This window comes from Onychomys torridus, chromosome X (assembly GCF_903995425.1).
Source record: "Onychomys torridus chromosome X, mOncTor1.1, whole genome shotgun sequence".
Classification (NCBI taxonomy): Eukaryota; Metazoa; Chordata; class Mammalia; order Rodentia; family Cricetidae; genus Onychomys; species Onychomys torridus.
In genome coordinates, this window is record NC_050466.1 from 6,688,306 (window position 1) to 6,708,288 (window position 19,983).

A 19,983-nucleotide genomic window follows, 5' to 3' on the forward strand; every position below is an offset into this window, starting at 1 on the left:
TTTTAGGTTGATACTGTAAAGCGTTTGCTAATTAAAAAGTTACCTCCCGTCCTTGCTATCCAACTAAAACGATTCGATTATGACTGGGAAAGAGAATGTGCAATCAAGTTCAATGATTACTTTGAATTTCCTCGAGAGTTAGACATGGAACCTTACACAGTTGCAGGTGTTGCTAAGCTAGAGGGGGATAACGTAAACCCAGAAAGTCAACTGATACAACAGAATGAACAGTCTGAAGAGAAAGCAGGAAGCACAAAGTACAGACTTGTAGGTGTGCTTGTGCACAGTGGTCAAGCAAGTGGGGGACATTACTATTCTTACATCATTCAGAGGAATGGAGGAGACGGTGAAAAGAATCGCTGGTATAAATTTGATGATGGAGATGTAACAGAGTGTAAAATGGATGACGATGAAGAAATGAAAAACCAGTGTTTTGGTGGCGAGTACATGGGAGAAGTGTTTGATCACATGATGAAGCGCATGTCATACAGGCGCCAGAAAAGGTGGTGGAATGCTTATATACTTTTTTATGAACGAATGGACACAATAGACCATGATGATGAGTTGATACGATACATATCAGAGATTGCTATTACCACAAGACCCCATCAGATTGTTATGCCATCAGCCATTGAGAGAAGTGTACGGAAGCAGAATGTACAGTTCATGCACAACCGAATGCAGTATAGTCTGGAATACTTTCAGTTTATGAAAAAACTACTTACGTGTAATGGTGTTTACTTAAACCCTCCTCCAGGTAGGTGTCGAGTTAGCTTCCTATAGCATAGGGTAATTTATTAGTAGGCATAAGCCTTGCTTTTTCTTTTTTTAGATTTATCCTTTTTATATGTATGAATGTTTTGGCTGCATGTAATGTCTATGCTTTGTGTATGTGGATTCCCTGGAACTAGAGTTAAAAGAGTGGATGTTGGGAACTTAACCGCCATCCTCTAAAAGAGCAATAAGTGCTCTTGATTGCTGAGACATCTCTCTAATCCTTATTCCTTTTATGGGGGGTCAAGACGGGGTTTCTCAGTATATAGCACTGGCTGTCCTGGAATTCACTCTGTAGACCAGACTTGTTTCAAACTCATCTCTTTTTGTTGGTGGTGGTGGTGGTGTTTCCCAGTATTTTTTTTAATGTGGTGCTGGGATTTGAACCCAGGACCTTGTGCATGGTAGATGAACACTGCCACTGAGCTACATTCCCAACCTTGGTTTTTTGTTTTGTTTTGTATTGGTTGATTTTGGTTTTGGGAAGTGGGGGTATGATTGGTTGGTTGGTTTGGTTTGGTTTTGGTTTTTCAAGACAGGGTTTCTCTGTGTTAACAGTCCTGGCTGTCCTGGAACTCAACTTTGTAGACTAGGTTGGTCTAGAACTCACAGAGATCCATTAGCCTCTACCTCCTGAGTGCTGGGATTAAAATGGTGCACCGGCTTTGTTTGTTTATATTAAGTGCTAAATTCAGGAATGGGCATTTTGTAAGTAATCTAAGAAAAGTTATTATTATATTAACAAATTGAGAGCACAAAGTACAAACTAGTTTGAAAGTGGATCTTGACCAGAAATTTTTATTATTTTTTAAATATGTGTATGTGTTTGGTTGTTTGTTTGTTTTTAGGACAAGATCACCTATCTCCTGAAGCAGAAGAAATCACTATGATTAGTATTCAGCTTGCTGCTAGATTCCTCTTTACTACAGGATTTCACACAAAGAAAATAGTTCGTGGCTCTGCCAGTGATTGGTATCTTGTTTTGGATTTTTATTCCTATTTAAAATTTGGTGGGATTCTTTAGTAGAGTGCTTTATTTTTTCAGAACCATGAGGTTATTGCTTCAAATTTTAAAAGCAGAATTAAAAAATAGTGATTGTATTTGTTTGTTTTTTGGTTTTGGTTTTGGTTTTTCAGGACAGAGTTTCTCTGTGTAACCTGGCTGTCCTGGAACTCGCTTTGTAGACTGGCTGGCTTGGAACTAAAGGCATGTGCCACCATACCCAGCTATAATGTGTTTTTAACAATTGTTACTTATTAAGGGCCAATGAGAGATCTCAGTATATGAAAGCTCTTACCACCAAACCTGACAAAACTGAATTTTGATTCCTCAGAACCCACATAGTGGAAAGAGAGAACCTATCCTGCAAATAGTCCTTTTAGCTACACACACACACTAAATAAGTATAAAAAAACTTTTTTTACTTACCTAGAAGATAGTCCAATAAGAAGGTATTTTGTCATCATTTAATAGTGTGTTTTGGTTTGGGGGGCCTTTTTGTTTGTTTGTTTGTTTGTTTTTTTCTTTGAGACAGGGTTTCTCTGTGTAGCCCTGACTATCCTGGATCTCACTCTGTAGACCAGGCACCACTGCCACTTGACTAATAATGGTCTTCTAGTAACCAATGCAAGCTTTCACCTATTTTGTAATTCTATGATATTAGGCGAAGTCATATTGTATTCATCTGTTTCTACCACTCCCCAACTCCCACAGAGTTTCTTTGTGTAGACCAAACTAGCTTAGAACTCAGATCCACCAGGATTAAAGACAGGGGTCACCACTTAATACTAGAAGTGGTCATTACTGCTGCTGCCTTCAATGAAAAAAGATGTTTGCTATGTTTTGTTTCCTAGAAATCCATCTCTTTACTTTAGGATAAGTGAACTGAATTGATAGTTGTGTTTTGTTTTGTTTTAGGTATGATGCATTATGTATTCTTCTTCGTCACAGCAAGAACGTGCGGTTTTGGTTTGCTCACAATGTCCTTTTTAATGTTTCAAATCGATTTTCTGAATACCTTTTGGAATGCCCTAGTGCAGAAGTGAGAGGTGCATTTGCTAAACTTATAGTTTTCATTGCACATTTTTCCTTGCAAGATGGGCCATGTCCTTCACCTTTTGCATCTCCTGGACCTTCTAGTCAGGTAATTGTACCTTTGTTTATAATTATTTGTATATGTGCATTGGTGTTTTGCCTGTGCGTATGTCTGTGTGAGGGTCCTCTGGAACTGGAGTTACAGACAGTTGTGAGCTGCCATGTGGGGTGATGGGAATTGAACCCAGGTCCTCTGGGAAGAGCAGTCTATGCTCTTAACTGCTGAGCCATCTCTCTAGCCCCTGAATACCTTTTTATTTAAAAAAAAATTTTTTTTTAATTTTAAATTTTTTAAAATATATTTATTTAGCACAGTAACAAAGCCTGATACCTGAGTTCCATTAAAATTACTGGATAAAAAGCAACAGTAAATATTTGCCCTCTAAAAATGTGTGGGTGACCTGGGTTATGATTCAGTGGTTGAGAACATTCCTAAAATGTACAAGGCTCTGATTTCCATCTCTAGCACAGAAGGGAATTTTCTTAAATTTGTGTGTGTCTGCTTGCTTTTTAAACATTTATTTTGTATATGTTGTGCATGTGCCACAGCAGAAGTGTAGAGGTCAGAGAGCAACTTGTGAGAGTCAGTTCTCTTCTTCCACCATGCGCCTTCTAGGGCTCAAACTCCTGCCTCTCTGTTTGGGTGGGAAGCTCTCCCACTTTACCCACTGAGCTATCTCCCCAGCCCTTTTTTTTTTTTTTTGAGCTGAGGATCGAACCCAGGGCCTTGCGCTTGCTAGGCAAGTGCTCTACCACTGAATTGAATCCCCAACCCGAGCCCTATTTTTTTACTTAGCTTACAAAATAGTGTTTCCGTGTGGGATTTTTGTATCTACTTCATTTTGGTAGTGGTTTGGTTTTATTTTGGTTGGTTGGTTAGTTGGTTGGTTGTTTTGGTTTTGGTTTTTTGGAGACAGAGTTTCTCTGTGAAACAGTCCTGGCTGTCCTGGAACTCACTCTGTAGACCAGGCTGGCCTTGAACTCACAGAGATCTGCCTGATTCTGCCTCCCAGTGCTTGGGTTAAAGACGTGCATCACCAAGCCCAGCTTGTTGGGATTTTTTTAATGAGCATTTTTGGTTTCAATTGCAGCAAAGTAAAAAAAATCTTTTCAGGCAGTGGTGGCTCACGCATGCAGACAAAACACTGTATGTATAAAAATAAATAAATCTTTTTTAAAAAATAAATATAGCTGGACAGTGGTGGCACAGGCCTTTAATCCCAGCACTGGGGAGACAGAGGCAGTGAGTTCAAGGCCAGCCTGGTCTACAAAGCCAGTTCCAGGAACAGCGCAAAGCTACACAGAGAAACCCTGTCTAGAAAAAAAAAATCTATAATTAACTCAAAAGCTAAGTGTAAGTGGCACATGCTTGTAACTCTACTACCTGAGAAGATAAAGCAGGGTGGTTGAGAGTTCAAAGACAACCTGGGTTCTGCATATTGAGACCCTGTCTCAAAACAAAATTAAAGGAAAAAGAAAAGATGGGAAACCTACTTGAGGTCTTCATTCCTTTTGACAAAAATCAATTCCTATTCCTTTTAATAATTTGTGGCACAGGCCCATAATCCCAGCCTTTTCAGAAGCTAAGCCTGGAGGATTGCAAATTCAAAGCCAGCTTGGGCCAACTTAGTTGAGACACTTCTCTATTAGTAAGAAGAGATCTTGGGATATAGCTCAGTGGCAAAGTTCTTCTCTAGCATTAGCATACACAAGGCCTTGGATCAATCTCGTGGTGGTAGGCAGGGTAGATAGATAGACTTCATGTAATCAGTCATTCCAGAGAAGTATTCTTATGTTCAACATAGACATCCATGTCCCCTTTTTACAAGAGTATCACTGTTTCACCTTGTTGAATTTACTAGTGTTTTCTCCTTTACAGGCTTATGACAACTTAAGCTTGAGTGACCACTTACTAAGAGCAGTGCTAAATCTCTTGAGGAGGGAAGTTTCAGAGCACGGACGTCATTTACAGCAGTATTTCAACTTATTTGTAATGTATGCCAATTTAGGTAAGAATTGAAATTTTCATCATCTCTGTTTTAAAGTGTTGTGTTAAATGATAAAGTCATTAAGAAGGTCAAATGATGAAATATAAAGTTTTTTTTTTTTCCTGGAGCTAAGGACCGAACCCAGGGCCTTGCACTTGCTAGGCAAGTGCTCTGCCACTGAGCTAAATCCCCAACCCCTAAAGATTTTTCTTTACATCAAACCTTTTCCTCTGTGTGCTTTATAATTTTTTATGTATACCTCTGGTAAACACAGGTGAAAGTTTGTTCAGTTTTGCCTCCTTAAGCAATGGTACTGCATCTGTTTGCTTTATGTACATTGGTGTTTTACCTGCATATGTTCCTATATGAGGGTGTTGGATTCCCTGGAACAGGGCTGCCTCTTTTTGACAGCTTTCCTTCTCAAAGTAGCTTGCTCTTTCTAATATTACCTGCTCGTTCTTGTTCAGTTACTCCTAGAACTGTACCTAAATATCATGCTCTATTGAGTTCCTCTATTTTTGTTGCAAAAGATTGGATCCAGGGAGAACACTTGTCTACCACGAACATGGGCATTGCCAGCACTAAAGCGTAGGGGCACACCTTTAATTTTAGCACTAGGGAGGCAGATTGATCTGTGAGTTTGAGGCCAGCCTGTCTTAATAGTGAGTTGTGAGTTCTAGACCACCAGCCAAAGTGACAATGAGATTGTGTCTCAAAAAAAGCAACAAATAATTCTTGCATTGTTATTTTGTTGTTTCTTTTAATTAGCTTGGATAGGAAATATATGTCCTATAATAATAGAAATTACTAAGATTGCCAGCAGGGTGGTAGTGGCACACTCCTTTAATCCCAGCACTCTGGAGGCAGAGGCAGGCAGATCTCTGAGTTCAAGGTCATCTTGGTCTATAGAGTGAGTTCCAGGACCCACAAAGCTACACAGAGAAACCCTGTCTTGGCGGGGTAGGGGGGTGAGGGGCAGTTGAGGGTGGGAGATTGCCAATAAGGTATTAATATGCTTACCTTAAAATAACTATTGGCAAGTTCCATATTAATGATAATTCTGTTTGGCCATATTCAGAACGGGTTCAGAAACTTAGAGAATTTATTTACTTATTTATTTTGAGCTGAGGATCAAACCCAGGGCCTTGTGCTTGCTAGGAAAGTGCTCTACCACCGAGCCAAATCCCCAGCCTGAGAATTTATTTTTTTTAATGACTTCTTTTAAAGTTAAAAAAAAAATACTCACACAACTTTTACATTGAAATTTGAGTTCGATGCCCAGGCAGTACTTATTGATTTATGGCCCTCTTTACTTCTCATTTGTCTTTATGGTTGGTTGTGATCTCCAGCCCATGCTGCATATCACAACACTATTTCTCACTTCATTGCTCTTATAATGGGAATTACAGTCTAGTTCACATCTAGACTTTAAATTTTCCTGGCTGTAAGGTCTTCTTTGTCCTGTTGTCTACACACTTATAGCCAAATGGTCACTGTTTTGCATAGAATTCAATATTAAAACTGCTAAAGTGGTAAATTTATTATCCTAGTTAAGTAAGTCTGAATCCAGGTAAAAGCAGTGTGTTCCTGATTATAATGTGATAGGCAAGAGTTAGGCATAATCCAGCCAGGCAGTGGTGGAGCACTTGGGAGGCAGAGCCAGGCGGATCTCCTTGAGTTCGAGGCCAGCCTGGTCTACAGAGCGAGATCCAGTACAGGCACCAAAACTACACTGGGAAATTCTGTCTTGAAAAACAACAACAACAAAAAAAGTGATAGACCAGGGTTAGAAAGTTCACTGAGTGGTTAAAGTGCTTGTTGTACAAGAGTTCAAATCCTCAGAACTCATGTAAATACTGAATGATACATGATGGTTTGCCTGTAATTCCAACCTGAAAAGGTTGAGACAAGGTATCCGCAGAGCAAGCTGGCTAGTAAAATAAAGTAATAAAGTATCTACAAGCTCTAGGTCTGAGAGATCCTGCCACAGAGGATAAGGTAGGAGAGCTTTTGAGGAAGATTCTCAATATAACTTTGGTCTCCAAAGACATGTGCACCATGAATACACATACAAAGAGCAGGGAAATGATAGACAAATTTTTTTTATAAATTATTTATTTTTATTTTATGTACATTTGTGTTTGCCTACATGTATATTTGAGTGAGGGTGCCAGATCCCCTATTACTGGCATTAACAGACAGCTGTGTGCTGCCATGTGGTTGCTGGGAACCCAGGTCCTCTGGAAGAGCAGTCAGTGCTCTTAACCTCTTTGCCATCCCTCCAGCCCAAACAAATATTTTTTTTTTGAGCTGAGGATCAAACCCAGGGCCTTGCACTTGCTAGGTAAGCACTCTATCACTGAGCTAAATCCCCAACCCAGACAAATATTTTTAATAACTGTTGGTGTTTGTTCTTTCCATCCTAATGTTTTCCTTCCCCATTTTTCTCCTCCTCTGCCTGTTTCCTGTCTTTCTTTTGACTGCAGGAGTGGCAGAGAAGACACAGCTGTTGAAACTGAGTGTGCCTGCTACCTTTATGCTTGTGTCTTTAGATGAAGGTCCTGGTCCTCCAATTAAATACCAGTATGCTGAATTAGGCAAATTATACTCAGTAGTCTCACAGCTAATCCGATGTTGCAATGTCTCCTCAAGAATGCAGTCTTCAATCAATGGTAACGTATTCTTGGCAGTAGTTTTTGAATACTAGATTAAATATAATACTGAAGATAGTTAAATACAAAATAAGGATGTGAATGCAATATTTTATAATATTTGAAGTCCTGTACCTTTTCACATGATTAATATGAGTCATTTTCTGCTTTCTACTAGGTTAAATTTGTAATTTTTTTGTGTTGGTATACCTAGTCATTGTAATACATAGTACTACTTTTCTTCATTATGGTTAGGAAACTTGACCTCTACAGCTCCTTTTTCTAAAACACATTCACAGGCTATTTTCTGAGAAGTCTGCATTGTTGTTGTAGAGCTTACTGGTTGTTCATTGGTGACAAATCTGTATTTATTGTAGGTAATCCTTCTCTTCCAAATCCTTTTGGTGATCCTAATTTATCACAACCTATAATGCCAATTCAACAAAATGTGGTAGACATTTTATTTGTGAGAACAAGTTATGTGAAGAAAATTATTGAAGACTGCAGTAACTCCGATGAGACCGTCAAATTGCTTCGCTTTTGCTGCTGGGAGAACCCTCAGTTCTCATCTACCGTCCTCAGTGAACTTCTTTGGCAGGTTAAAACAACATAACCATTGCTAAATCACTACTACTTGATTTGTTATCCATTTGTCCATTATTCACTGTGTCTTACCTACTTCTAGGTTGCGTATTCCTATACTTATGAACTCCGGCCCTATTTGGATCTGCTTTTACAAATCTTACTGATTGAAGATTCCTGGCAGACTCACAGGTAAATACCCTTTTAACATTATTCACCTTAATTGTTTTGGTTTGAGATAGGGTTTCTCTGTGTAGCTTTGGAGGCTGGCCTTGAACTCACAGAGATCCTCCTGCCTCTGCCTCCTGAGTGCTGGGATTACAGGCGTGTGCCACTACCACCCAGCCTGAATTGTTTTTTAATAAAAGAAAACAAACCATCAATAGACTTTGATATACATATGAGTTCTTGGGAGACAGAGGCAGCCGGATCTCTGAGTTTCAAGCTATCCAGGGTTGCAGGGAGACCTTGTCTCAAAAAAAAAAAAAAAAAACCCAAAAAAAAAAAACCACCTTAAGTGGAACAGCAAGATGACTCTGTAGGTAAGCGTACTTGTTTCTGCCTGATGACCTGAGTTTGGCCATGGTAAAAGGGAAAGCCAATTCTCTCCAGCTGTCCACTATGTCCACTAGCATGCATGCATATACACACACACACACACACACACACACACACACACACACACACACACATATACACACATGAATGTATATTTGGTTATTGGCTCAGAGGTTAAGAGCACTGGCTGCTCTGCTGCTCTTCCAGAGGTCCAGAGTTCAATTCCCAGCAACCACATGGTGGCTCATGACCACCTGTAATGAGATCTGGTGCCCTCTTCTGGCCTGCAGGGACACATGCAGACAGAACACTGTATACATAATAAATAAATAAATAAATCTTTTTTAAAAAAAAATAAATATAGCCAGGTCGTGGTGACACACACCTTTAATCCCAGCACTTGAGAGGCAGAGGCAGGCGATCTCTGTGAGTTCGAGGCCAGCCTGGTCTACATAGTGAGATCCAGGACAGGCACCAAAACTACACGGAGAAACCCTGTCTCGAAAAACAAAACAATGATGTATATATATAGCTAACTTTAACATTAAACTTATAGCCAACAGCTTACACCTCATACCTGATGTAAGATACATCACAACTTAGGAACACTAGACAGCACTTCAGTGCTGTATGTACTTAAAGGCCATTTAAAACAGCAGAAGAGGATACTTCTTCATAGTTTGAAACTGAAAAAAGGCAGAGTCACTTTATTCAACCTCGGCTAGGAAAGTACCAGTTCTGGTCAACTTGAATGATTTGCTACTTTGCACATGATCACAGACAGCTAACAACGCACTCTTAAGTACTGAGTTTTTAAATTATCCATTCTTGGGGCTGTAGAGATGGCTCGACCATATTTTTGAGATGATCCAGATTCAGTTCCTAACTCCCACACACTGGCTCAAACCCTCTATAACTCTAATTCTTTGGGATCTGACACCTTCTGATTCCTAAAGGCACCAGGCACATAGTGATGCATATGTGTACATGCAGGAAAAACACTCCTACACTACACCTACACATAAAATAATTTAATCCTTTAAAAAAAATGCCAATGTAGCCGGGCAGTGGTGGAGCACACCTGTAATCCCAGCACTCGGGAGGCGGAGGCAGGTGAACTCTGTGAGTTCAAGGCCAGCCTGGTCTACAAAGCTGGTCCAGGAAAGGTTTTTTAAAACAGTGTAAGATTATATAGCTTTTAGGAAGTTATGATATATGGACCTTTAATCCCAGCACTCCAGTGCAGAGTCTGGCAGATCCTTTGAGTTCTGAGCCATCCAAGACTACATAGCAAGATCCTTTCTCAAAAAAATAGAAAAGAATGTATAGCTTTATAGTTAGACATATCTAAATTCTCTTTTTAGTGTATAATGTGATGAAAACATAGATTGAGTTAACTTTGAGAAATAAAGTAGTCATTTAACTCGGGCTTGAAAATAATCTCACAGAGCAATCGAGCAGCTAAGTTCAAGCCAGTCTGGTCAACCGAGTGAGTTCCAGTACAGCCAAGTCGACACAAATAAACCCGTCTTGAAAAAACTAGGAAGAAGGAAATGCATAGTGTAGCTTTTTGGGTTTTTTAGTTCAGTAGGTAAATAAATAGGTATCATGTATTTATAATGTCTTCCACATGTGTCCTGCACTGCTAAGGTAGTACTCTTAAAGATGGTATTTGGAAACTGCTGATATTAATGGGAATAAAGCATGATTTGGCAAAAGTGATGTTTCAGCAGTTTTGTGTCAATAAGGGAGGTAGTAGCTTAATGACAGAGCATTTAATCTAACGTGGGTTAGGCTGGCCCTCACCCTCAGCACTACTTCCCCTCCAAAAAAAAAAAAAAAAAAAAAAAAAACTGAGAAGTAGATTTCTGTGTAGTATCTTAGATCAAGCAGCAAGAAGCCTATACCCATTTAGACACTCTTGGTTTTTCCCAGCCTCAGCAACCATTAATCTGCTTTCTTCTATAGTTTGCCTATTAGTAGTTTGCCAAAATGTAATTATAACATTTAGCATTTTGTGTCTAATTGCTTTCCTTCAGTGTAATATTTGCAAGATTCATTTACATTATACTATATATTGGTATTTTATTTCCTTTTTATGGCTGAATGATACTTAGTCTTATAGGTATGTCATATTTTGTTTATTGGCAGATAATGTCTAACACAAACAAGCACTGGGCATGGTGTCACAAGCATGTAATCTCAGCAGTTGGGAGGCTGTGACAGTCAGATTGAGAGGTCAAAGCCATTCTGTGCTACATAATGAGATCCTTTCTCAAAAACAAAAGACAAAAATAAAGCAAATTACTCTCAACTATGGTGTTTGTGAACTTGTTTTTTTAGGATTCATTTATTATGTATACATTGTACAGAAGAGGGCGCCAGATCTCATTACAGAGGATTGTGAGCTACCATGTTGTTGCTGGGAATTGAACTTAGGACCTCTGGAAGAACAACCAGTGCTCTTAACCTCTGAGCCATCTCTCCAGCTCATTTGTTAACTTTTTTAAGTTTGTGTTATTCTTGAGTGTCCTGACTTTGCTTCTGGTAATATATTTAAACTTCCTAAAGAAAACAATTTGAACAAGTAAAGTTTGTTAGGGCACAGACTTGAGTCAGACTGGTTGGCAACTGTTTGACCCTAGGCAAGCTGTTAATTTTGTCATCTTCTCCAAAATTTAATAGTAGTATGTTTGTTTCAGTATGAAACAACTGAACTCACCATTTACTGGGTGACATATAATAGACACTCAATAAATGTTAGCTTCTATTAGATTTTCGAAGTTTTTGTCTTCTGATTGTTTTCAGAATTCATAATGCCCTTAAAGGAATTCCAGATGACCGAGATGGGCTGTTTGACACAATCCAGCGTTCCAAGAATCACTATCAAAAAAGAGCATACCAGTGTATAAAATGTATGGTAGCTCTCTTTAGCAGTTGTCCTGTTGCTTACCAGATCCTGCAGGTGAGAGTGTTTTCTTATAATTTCATAGAAATTTGAATTAGAGTTAAAGATGCTATTTTAAAGGGCTAAGGCTGTAGCTCTGTGGTATACCGTTTACCCATAATGTACAAAGCCTTGGAGTTAAATCCCCAGCTCCACAAACAATAAGAAAGGAAAAATGACATTAGGATCTTGTTTTAGCTGGGTGGTGGTGGTGCACTCATTCAGGTGGCAGAGGCAGGTGGATCTCTTGAGTTCAAGGCTAACCTGCTCTACAAAGTAAGTTCCAGGACAGCAAAGACTAAACAGAGAAACCCTGTTTTGAAAAACTTAAAAAAAAAATCTTGTTTGAATCCAGGTATGGTGAGTATACATCTATAACCCCAATATTCAAAGCTAAGGCAAGAGGACAACGGGTTCAACAACAGCCAGGGCTACATAGCGAGCGTCTATTTCAAGAGGAAAAAAAAAAGAACAGAATCCTGAGTTTGTGGAGTGGTTGTCATTTTAAGTGTTCTTTGAGATACTCCAAATCTTCTTATTTGTGTATATGGTTTTACTTTTGAAGGGCAATGGAGATCTTAAAAGGAAATGGACCTGGGCAGTGGAATGGCTTGGAGATGAACTCGAAAGAAGACCATACACTGGCAATCCTCAATACACTTACAACAATTGGTCTCCCCCAGTGCAAAGCAATGAAACATCAAATGGTTATTTCTTGGAGAGATCACATAGTGCTAGGATGACACTTGCAAAAGCTTGTGAACTCTGTCCTGAGGAGGTAAAAAAAGCCACCAGCCTACAAGAGATAGAAATGGAAGAAAGCAAAGTAATTCTTTATTAGGCCACTGGTTGTGTATTAATGACAGTGTTGTTTCTTAAAGGCTTTGCTAGAGTTGTGCTTGCTTTAATATTAGTGATATGTTACGTTAATGAGGATGTCTCCTTCCACAGAAATTACTGTGCTATAACTTCAGAAATGCACTTTGAAGAGAATGCAAATTAGGAGTTTTTAATTGTTTTCTAAACCTTTATTTGTATGGGTGCTTTGTCTGCATATATGTCTGCACCATGTACCTTCCTGGTGCCATGGCTAGAAGAAAGGATATTAGATCCCCTGGAACTGGAGTTCAACAGATTATTGTGAACTGCAGTTTGGGTATTATTAGGACATGAACTTGGGTCCTCTAGAAGAGCAGCAAGTGCTCTTTACCTCTGAGCTGTCTCTCCAGCCCCATTCCCCCCACCCCCTTTAACATCATTCATTTTCTCTGTATGTGTGTGCATATGAACCATAGCACATGTGAAGGTAGATGTTTTCAAATTAAAATATAACCACATTATTTCCCCCTTCTAGATTTCCTCTTAGATTCATGGCTTCTTTTTCTTTAAATGTTGTTACATATATCTATATTCCTAAATCTAAAAATAACCTGCTCAGTGTGTATAAAGTTACTTATATGTTTGTTACTTTAGGGCTGACCATTTGGTATTGGATAAGTAATTGGGGGACTCTCTCCTGAGGGATATAATTTTTCTGCTTTCAGCATTCTTTAGTTTTCTGTCTAGGCTTGAAATCTCATGACATTTCTTCTTTCCATGTTAGCACATCTATTGGTATCCTTGTTTAGGCAGCCATGTATGTATGTGGCTTCCCTGGCATTTCTAGGAGACAGTCTCAAAACAGACATCCTGTTCCTCTGACTCTTTATAATCTTCTGCCCCCTCAGTGGTTGGGGAGGTTCCCTGCGCCTTAGGTTGCAGGAGTAATAAACAGTTTTTAAAAGTTGTTGCTAAGTCAACAAGAGTTAGCAGTGAGTTTGATGTTGCCTGCATTATTCTTTTTTTTTTCTTTTAATTAGGAACCAGATGACCAAGATGCCCCAGATGAGCATGAATCACCTCCACCAGAAGATGCCCCATTATACCCCCATTCCCCTGGATCTCAGTATCAGCAGGTAAACAGGAGTCAGATAGTTAACCTCTACAGTGGTTCTCAACTTTCCTAATGCTGCAACCCTTTAATACATTTCATGTTGTAGTGACCCCAACTATAAAATTACTTTCATTGCTACTTAATAACTGATTTTGCTACTGTTATAGATCATAATTTAAATATCTGATATGCAGGAAATCTGATATGTGACCCCTGTGAAAAGGTAATTCAGACCACCCCCAGAGATTGCAACCCCAAGATTGAGAACCACTGCTCTGAAACCAATCTCATTCTTACTTATAAAGGATGACTTGAATTTTTCTTTTTTTTAGATTTATGTATTTATTATGTATATGGAAGAGGGCACCAGGTCTCATTACAGATGGTTGTGAGCCAGCATGTGGGTGCTGGGAATTGAACTCAGGACCTCTGGAAGAGCAGTTGGTGCTCTTAACCTCTGAGCCATCTCTCCAGCCCCAATGATGGCTTTTACCACGACTATAAACTCAGATTGTCTAAACTAACTTTGGGTACATGATCAAAAGAATGGTTGGAGTGGGGACATGAAAACACAAAGATGGCAGTGAAATAATGTTGCTTAACTAGCCTGGGATTTCATTAACAGTAAAAATTATGGAGAACTTGGCATGTTTACACAGGTGATTAACTGTCAAATTACAAAAGTGGGAAAAGAAATAGTATCCTAAATGGGAACATTCCTAAAATGTAGATGTTGCCAAATCTAATGTTTTGTTTTGTTTTGTTTCCCCCCTGGAGCTAAGGATCGAACCCAGGGCTAGGCAAGTGCTCTACCACTGAGCTAAATCCCCAACCCCCATATCTAATGTTTTGCAGTGGCAGTAGTATATAAATGGACACTGGCTTCCTGGCATGGTACAGAGTGCTAGAACTCAAAGAGTGTATGACTTACCTTTAATCCCAGCACTCAGGAGACAGATGGGCAGATCTCTTGAGTTTGAGACAAGCCAGGGCTTCATATTAAGACCCTGTCTTTGGAGGGGTGAGGGCTTGAGATCTTTTGTCAGTCTAATCCTCACAAGTTCACAGATGTTACTGGTCTGGAAAGCATGCCATGAGAACAGCACTTAATGCAACCTTACCTTTTATGGTATAAATCCAACCACAAGAAATAATTAGTGTTTTTTTTCCATGTAGTTATTTTCATAGTGTAGAATAATTGTACATGAAGCCTAAAATCTTGGCCTGGCTTATGGAGTTATAAAGAAAACCTCACCCTGTCAGGTTCAGGCATTTAAAAAGATAAAGAACAGTTACAGTGACACTCATCTGTAATTCCAGTACTAGGAGAGGCAGAAGCAGCCTGGTTAACATAGTAAGTTTCTTTTCTTTTTTAATTTTATTGTTTTATTTTTGTTTTTCGATACTGGATTTCTGTGTGTTTCCCTGGCTATCCTCTATAGACCAGGCTGACCTCTAACTCAGACATCTGCTTGCCTCTGCCTCCTGAGTGCTGGCATTAAAGGCAGGCAACATAGTGAGTTTCAAGGCCAGCCAGGGCTACATACACAATGAGTCCCTAGCCTTTTAAAAAAAAATCAGGAACCAGCACAGAAGTTACTTTGATCAGCCCTAAGAAAGCTCTTATTTTATTTTATTTATTTATTTATTTTGGTTTTTCGAGACAGGGTTTCTCTGTAGCTTTAGAGCCTGTCCTGGACTAGCTCTGTAGACCAGGCTGGCCTCGAACTCTCAGAGATCCACCTGCCTCTGCCTCCCGAGTGCTGGGATTAAAAGGCGTACGCAACCACCTCCCAGCTCAGCGTATGCCTTTAACTCTGTGAGTTCAAGGCCAGCCTGGTCTCCAGAGCGAGATCCAGGAAAGGCACAAAGCTACACAGGAAAACCCTGTCTCGAAAAACTTTAAAAAAAAAAAAAGTTTTTTCTTTTTCAACCAGTTTCCATTATTAGGCAAGTGTATTTAAAAGTAAGTCCTAAGAATAAAATAAATTTTTGCATTCCCATCAACTTCATCTCATGGTTTTAAAGTGTGTTTGCTGTTGAAAAAAAATTGAGTTTTTCCTAGATTTATTTTGCCACATTTAATTATGGTATTGTGTGTATATGCAAGTGAATGTCAGTTGCAGAGACTCAGGTGTCAGATCCTGTAGCTGGAGTTAGGCCAGTTATAAGCCACTTGGCATGGGTGCTAGGAACCAAACTCTGGTCCTCTGTATGACCAGTATATAGTCTCTTAATCTCTGATCCATTTCTCCAGCCATGGAAAAATTGTAATGCACAGATTTCTTTTCCCTTTCAGAATAACCATGTGCATGGACAGCCATATACAGGCCCAGCAGCACATCACATGAATAACCCTCAGAGAACTGGCCAACGAGCACAAGAAAATTATGAAGGCAGTGAAGAAGTGTCCCCACCTCAGACCAAGGATCAGTGAAATGCACACATTAACTGGTTCCATCAAGACTGTGCACCCAGGCCTTACAGTCCAACTTTTTTCTGTGTCTGGCTAATATTTAAAACTAGAAAAACTATTCCTAATCAACATGGAGTGGAGAGTTTATTCACTGTCTTATCTGCAGAAATATGCTGTCAATATATAACCCGCCTGCAGTGGAAAGTGTATAGTGTTTTGTAATAAATGGCCTGATGCTAATGTGTAAATGGCAAAGGTGTATATAGTATATTAATGTTTGACTGTTAATTCTTAAGCAAGAAACTTTTTTTTCCTTGATGAGACTCACAGATCTACAAAAACTACATTAATTTTCTTGTTATACCCACTGCACTCTGCAGCCAGTGTTGCCTACCTTGTGGCAGTTGGATCACCTCCTTTACAAAAACACAAAGTAAACCAACAGCAACAAACAGCCCATTCATGTCACACCGGTAGTTTCATGCTCATTCTTTGCCACTGGAGTCAGTTTTACTATGAGCAATGTAAGGCTGGTGACCTTTTAATTATTTGGTTGATGTGGACAATTGGTGACGTACTATGTTTCTAGATCTTTTTCATTGCCTTTTTATTCTGATGTTAGGTTAATCACTTTGAAGCTATAGATATGCTGTAACATTTAGCATGGCTTCACACGAGTTAGTGTAGCCAGTGAGGAAATAGTACCATAATGACTGCAGTTGTCCTGACATGGAGGCTGCATTGCTCGGAGCTTTCCTTCTTACCCTAGACTATAAAATACAGGCTGAGGGGAGAACTGTGGCAAACAAGCAGTTCTCAGTTGCACACATGTTCCTTCTCGTATTTGACAGTGCAGATCTCTGGGTGGGATAAAGAACACTTAATGTATCGATTTAGTGGTGGGAATTTTGAAAGACTTAAAACAAATATGCAAAAATTTGCTATGCCAGGATGCTGGCTGGAGCCTAGTAGAAGACTGTATTTGGTGTGCTTGTTTTGTTCTTTGGTAGAGCTTACTAATTGACTCTTCTCAAACTGTCCTTCTGCTGGATCCCAATGATGCGGAAGTCAGAACCCCACAGTCTTTGGAGTACCTCTGCACCAAGATGTCTGACTGATTCTCTGCTCAGTCATAATTTTACTTGAAAGCAAGAATTGTCCTAGCTCCTTTTCCATTCCAAAATTTTAATGTTCAAAGCAGGGTCTAATTTAAAAGTAAAAGATTACTGGTAGTTAATATAATTGAGGTATTACAATTTTAGAATAAATAATTTGAAGATAAAAGAATTCATCAGTTAATACTGTATTTCAAAGAGAATTGGTGACTTGAATGTGTGTAATTTTCAGAAACTGTCTAAAACCAAATACCCCTGCAAACAGATACAACCCACCCTATTTAAATATTTTGCTGTTTTATTTTATAGAAATTATTTTGCTGAATTCGCAAATAGAATTTGATTTAAGAAGAACTTTTGTCCTGTGGTGTGTTTGGGGTTTTGTTTTTTAAAGACTGCATATATTATGCACAGAAAGATTGGCTCTTTACTAAAAGGACTTGGAAAACAGGATGTTGATGCTATAAAAGTTTCCCTAACAATCAATCTTATACTTTTTGTATTTTTTTATATACATGTGTATTTAATGAGCACAAGTTTGGTTGTATTTTTTACATTTCAGTTGATAGGAAAATGTTGAAAGACTATAGTTGGTCAAAGCAGAAGCAAAATTGAGCATTGTTATTTTGTGATTTAAAAGGGGCAGTATTTAAGATATAGCTTTGGTATCTTATTTGCAGTATTCCATAATCCTGCTTCTAGGCTTCCTGTAATTTTAGCAACTTTTGACACTAGATAGATTCTGTTTACTTCAGAATTGGTACTTTTGTTTCAGTTTTTGTGGAGCTGGGGATCCAGGGCCTCAAGCACTCCAGGCAAGTGCTCTACCACTGAGCTGCACCTCCAGCCTGAATTGAAGTTTGAGCAAAGGTTGTACAGTGTTTGCCTTTCCAACTGGAAGTTTTCAAAGTTCCTCAAGTAGTGGAGTAGGTTAGCTTTGTTTGGACAAGTAACTGGTACTAGTTACATTATCTTACCATCTGACAGACAACTTGGATATTTTCTGCTCCTTAACAAAATTATGAAAAACATAAAACTTAGTGACTTCCTAGATAAGAGAAAACTTGACATTTTCAAAGGCTGTGAATTTTTTTGTCTTGGAGGGATTCCCCCTCCCCATTAGTTGCTTTAAGTGTATAAGCCCACCAGTTCCTAATGAGGGCTTATGAGTCATGTTTCCCTCCATTTGAGAAAGAGCTGGTCTGTGTTGTGACCATGAGTGAGGGAAAGTGAACAGAGTTATTTTTGTTTGTTTGTGCAAATTATTTTCTATATTTAACTCTTTAAGCATTAATGTATAACCAGAAATTTTAAGATGCATGTTATTGTAAGAGCAACATAGTGGTGATTTTGAGGTCTTTCTCTAAAACATAAATGGCACGTTTTGAATTTCAAGTCTTAAAGTGCCTAAAAATTATTTGATTCTCTCAACTGATTCTTTTGAGCCATATGTTTCCTCCTTTAATTGTTGCAGAATCACTAGTCTTCCTTTGAAATACTCCCACATTTCTAATGGCATGATTACTCGATTGAAGACAGTAGAATCTGTTACCGTAAAGACTGAAGAGATTGTAGTTGTAAAACTGTGTGAACTGCGGCTTTGCCCAGTCAGATCTAAGTATTTCCGTGTACAACTTGGTAAACACCATATTGCTGCTGTTTCTAAGCCCTCCACCAACCGAATTCTTGTGTTCAGCATCACAGAGGCAGAAATACAAACATAATCATATTTGGGCTTTGTTTCTTTTCATTGATTTTTCTCAGTGATGATTTCGCAGCTTTTTTGTCTCAGCTATAATTATACAGACCTAGAATTATTCAAATGTTTTCTATTTTCATGATTAACTTTTATTAGTGAACAATAACAACTTAACTCTTTAATCCTCATATTGGTTAAAAAGATGAGGAGCCTTTTTTATTTGAATTACTTTTGTAAAGGAAAGCAACAGTCTGAATATTCAGGTGACTTACTTTGGAATAGTTCTTTGGGTTTTTATTAGTATTTTTCCAGGTTATGTTCTCCCATGGACTATTTTACTTTGTCAGATTTTGTGGTTGATTTGGTGGCTATATCCTGCCTTATTTAGAATTTTAGAAAATTGCCTTTTTGTGATAAGTGCCCAGTTTTGATTTCTAGTTTGAAGGTACGAGGACATGCAGACTGCTGATAAAGGAAAACAGCACCCCTTTGCCCCAGCTTTGTGTTAGCAACAAAACCATTCTCAGTACTGGTTTCATCATAGGGACCAACCAGAATTGGTCCTGCACCTACTTGAGTGTTGCATATTGAAAATAAGGTTTTGGGTGTGATAAATCACTAAAGAAGTGCTGAATGTATTAAGAACTTGCTGCCGATTGTATTTTTAACTCTTATTTTGTGTTTGCAGAAGTATGTAGCACTTGTCCTCCAAACTTACAGGTGTAAGCGGGGGGAAGGTGAACCACATTTTCAAGTCACTAATGAGTGCAATTTTTTTTAATTTTGGAATTGGGGTTCCCAAAAGGAAATTTCACCACCCAAATCTCACATACTTCTTAGCCTTTTACAAGCCAACAGACTGACATAAAAGATTGTCCACAGTTCGTAAGATCTAGCACATAATACAAAAATAAAACTTTATAAATTAAATTTTGGTTTTTCTTTTATTTATTGAAACTGTTTCTAAGTTTTAAAGCCCATTTCCCCCCTGTATTGCTGGGGGTGGAATGTGGGGCATCAAATATATATAGACAAGTGCTATATCACTGAGCCACATTCCTGGCCCTTGAATTTTTTAAGGGAAATGTTTATAATGGGTCATTTATAGCTCCAGCATGTGTTCATGTCTAAGCAGCTGAACATTGGGTCTTGATTTTAAATCTCAAAAGTTCCTTGTTTTGAGGGGTTAAATTAGTGTGAAAATTCACTTTAGCAGTTCATCTGT

General features: G+C 38.7%; 1 protein-coding gene across 3 annotated transcripts in view; it reads left to right on the plus strand.

The window, feature by feature from the left end:
• Window positions 1–19,688, plus strand: part of Usp9x (ubiquitin specific peptidase 9 X-linked) — a 142,895-nt gene extending 123,207 nt beyond the window's left edge. For all 3 annotated transcript variants that reach the window (XM_036175504.1, XM_036175503.1, XM_036175505.1), the window contains 11 exons: window positions 7–757; window positions 1,623–1,746; window positions 2,693–2,918; window positions 4,749–4,878; window positions 7,344–7,529; window positions 7,886–8,106; window positions 8,194–8,282; window positions 11,457–11,613; window positions 12,161–12,373; window positions 13,455–13,550; window positions 15,828–19,688. In XM_036175504.1, coding sequence (XP_036031397.1) covers window positions 7–757; window positions 1,623–1,746; window positions 2,693–2,918; window positions 4,749–4,878; window positions 7,344–7,529; window positions 7,886–8,106; window positions 8,194–8,282; window positions 11,457–11,613; window positions 12,161–12,373; window positions 13,455–13,550; window positions 15,828–15,965 — 2,331 coding nt within the window. In that variant the 3' untranslated portion in view covers window positions 15,966–19,688. The remainder of the gene's footprint in view (window positions 1–6; window positions 758–1,622; window positions 1,747–2,692; window positions 2,919–4,748; window positions 4,879–7,343; window positions 7,530–7,885; window positions 8,107–8,193; window positions 8,283–11,456; window positions 11,614–12,160; window positions 12,374–13,454; window positions 13,551–15,827) is intronic.
• Window positions 19,689–19,983: the final 295 nt, after the last annotated feature.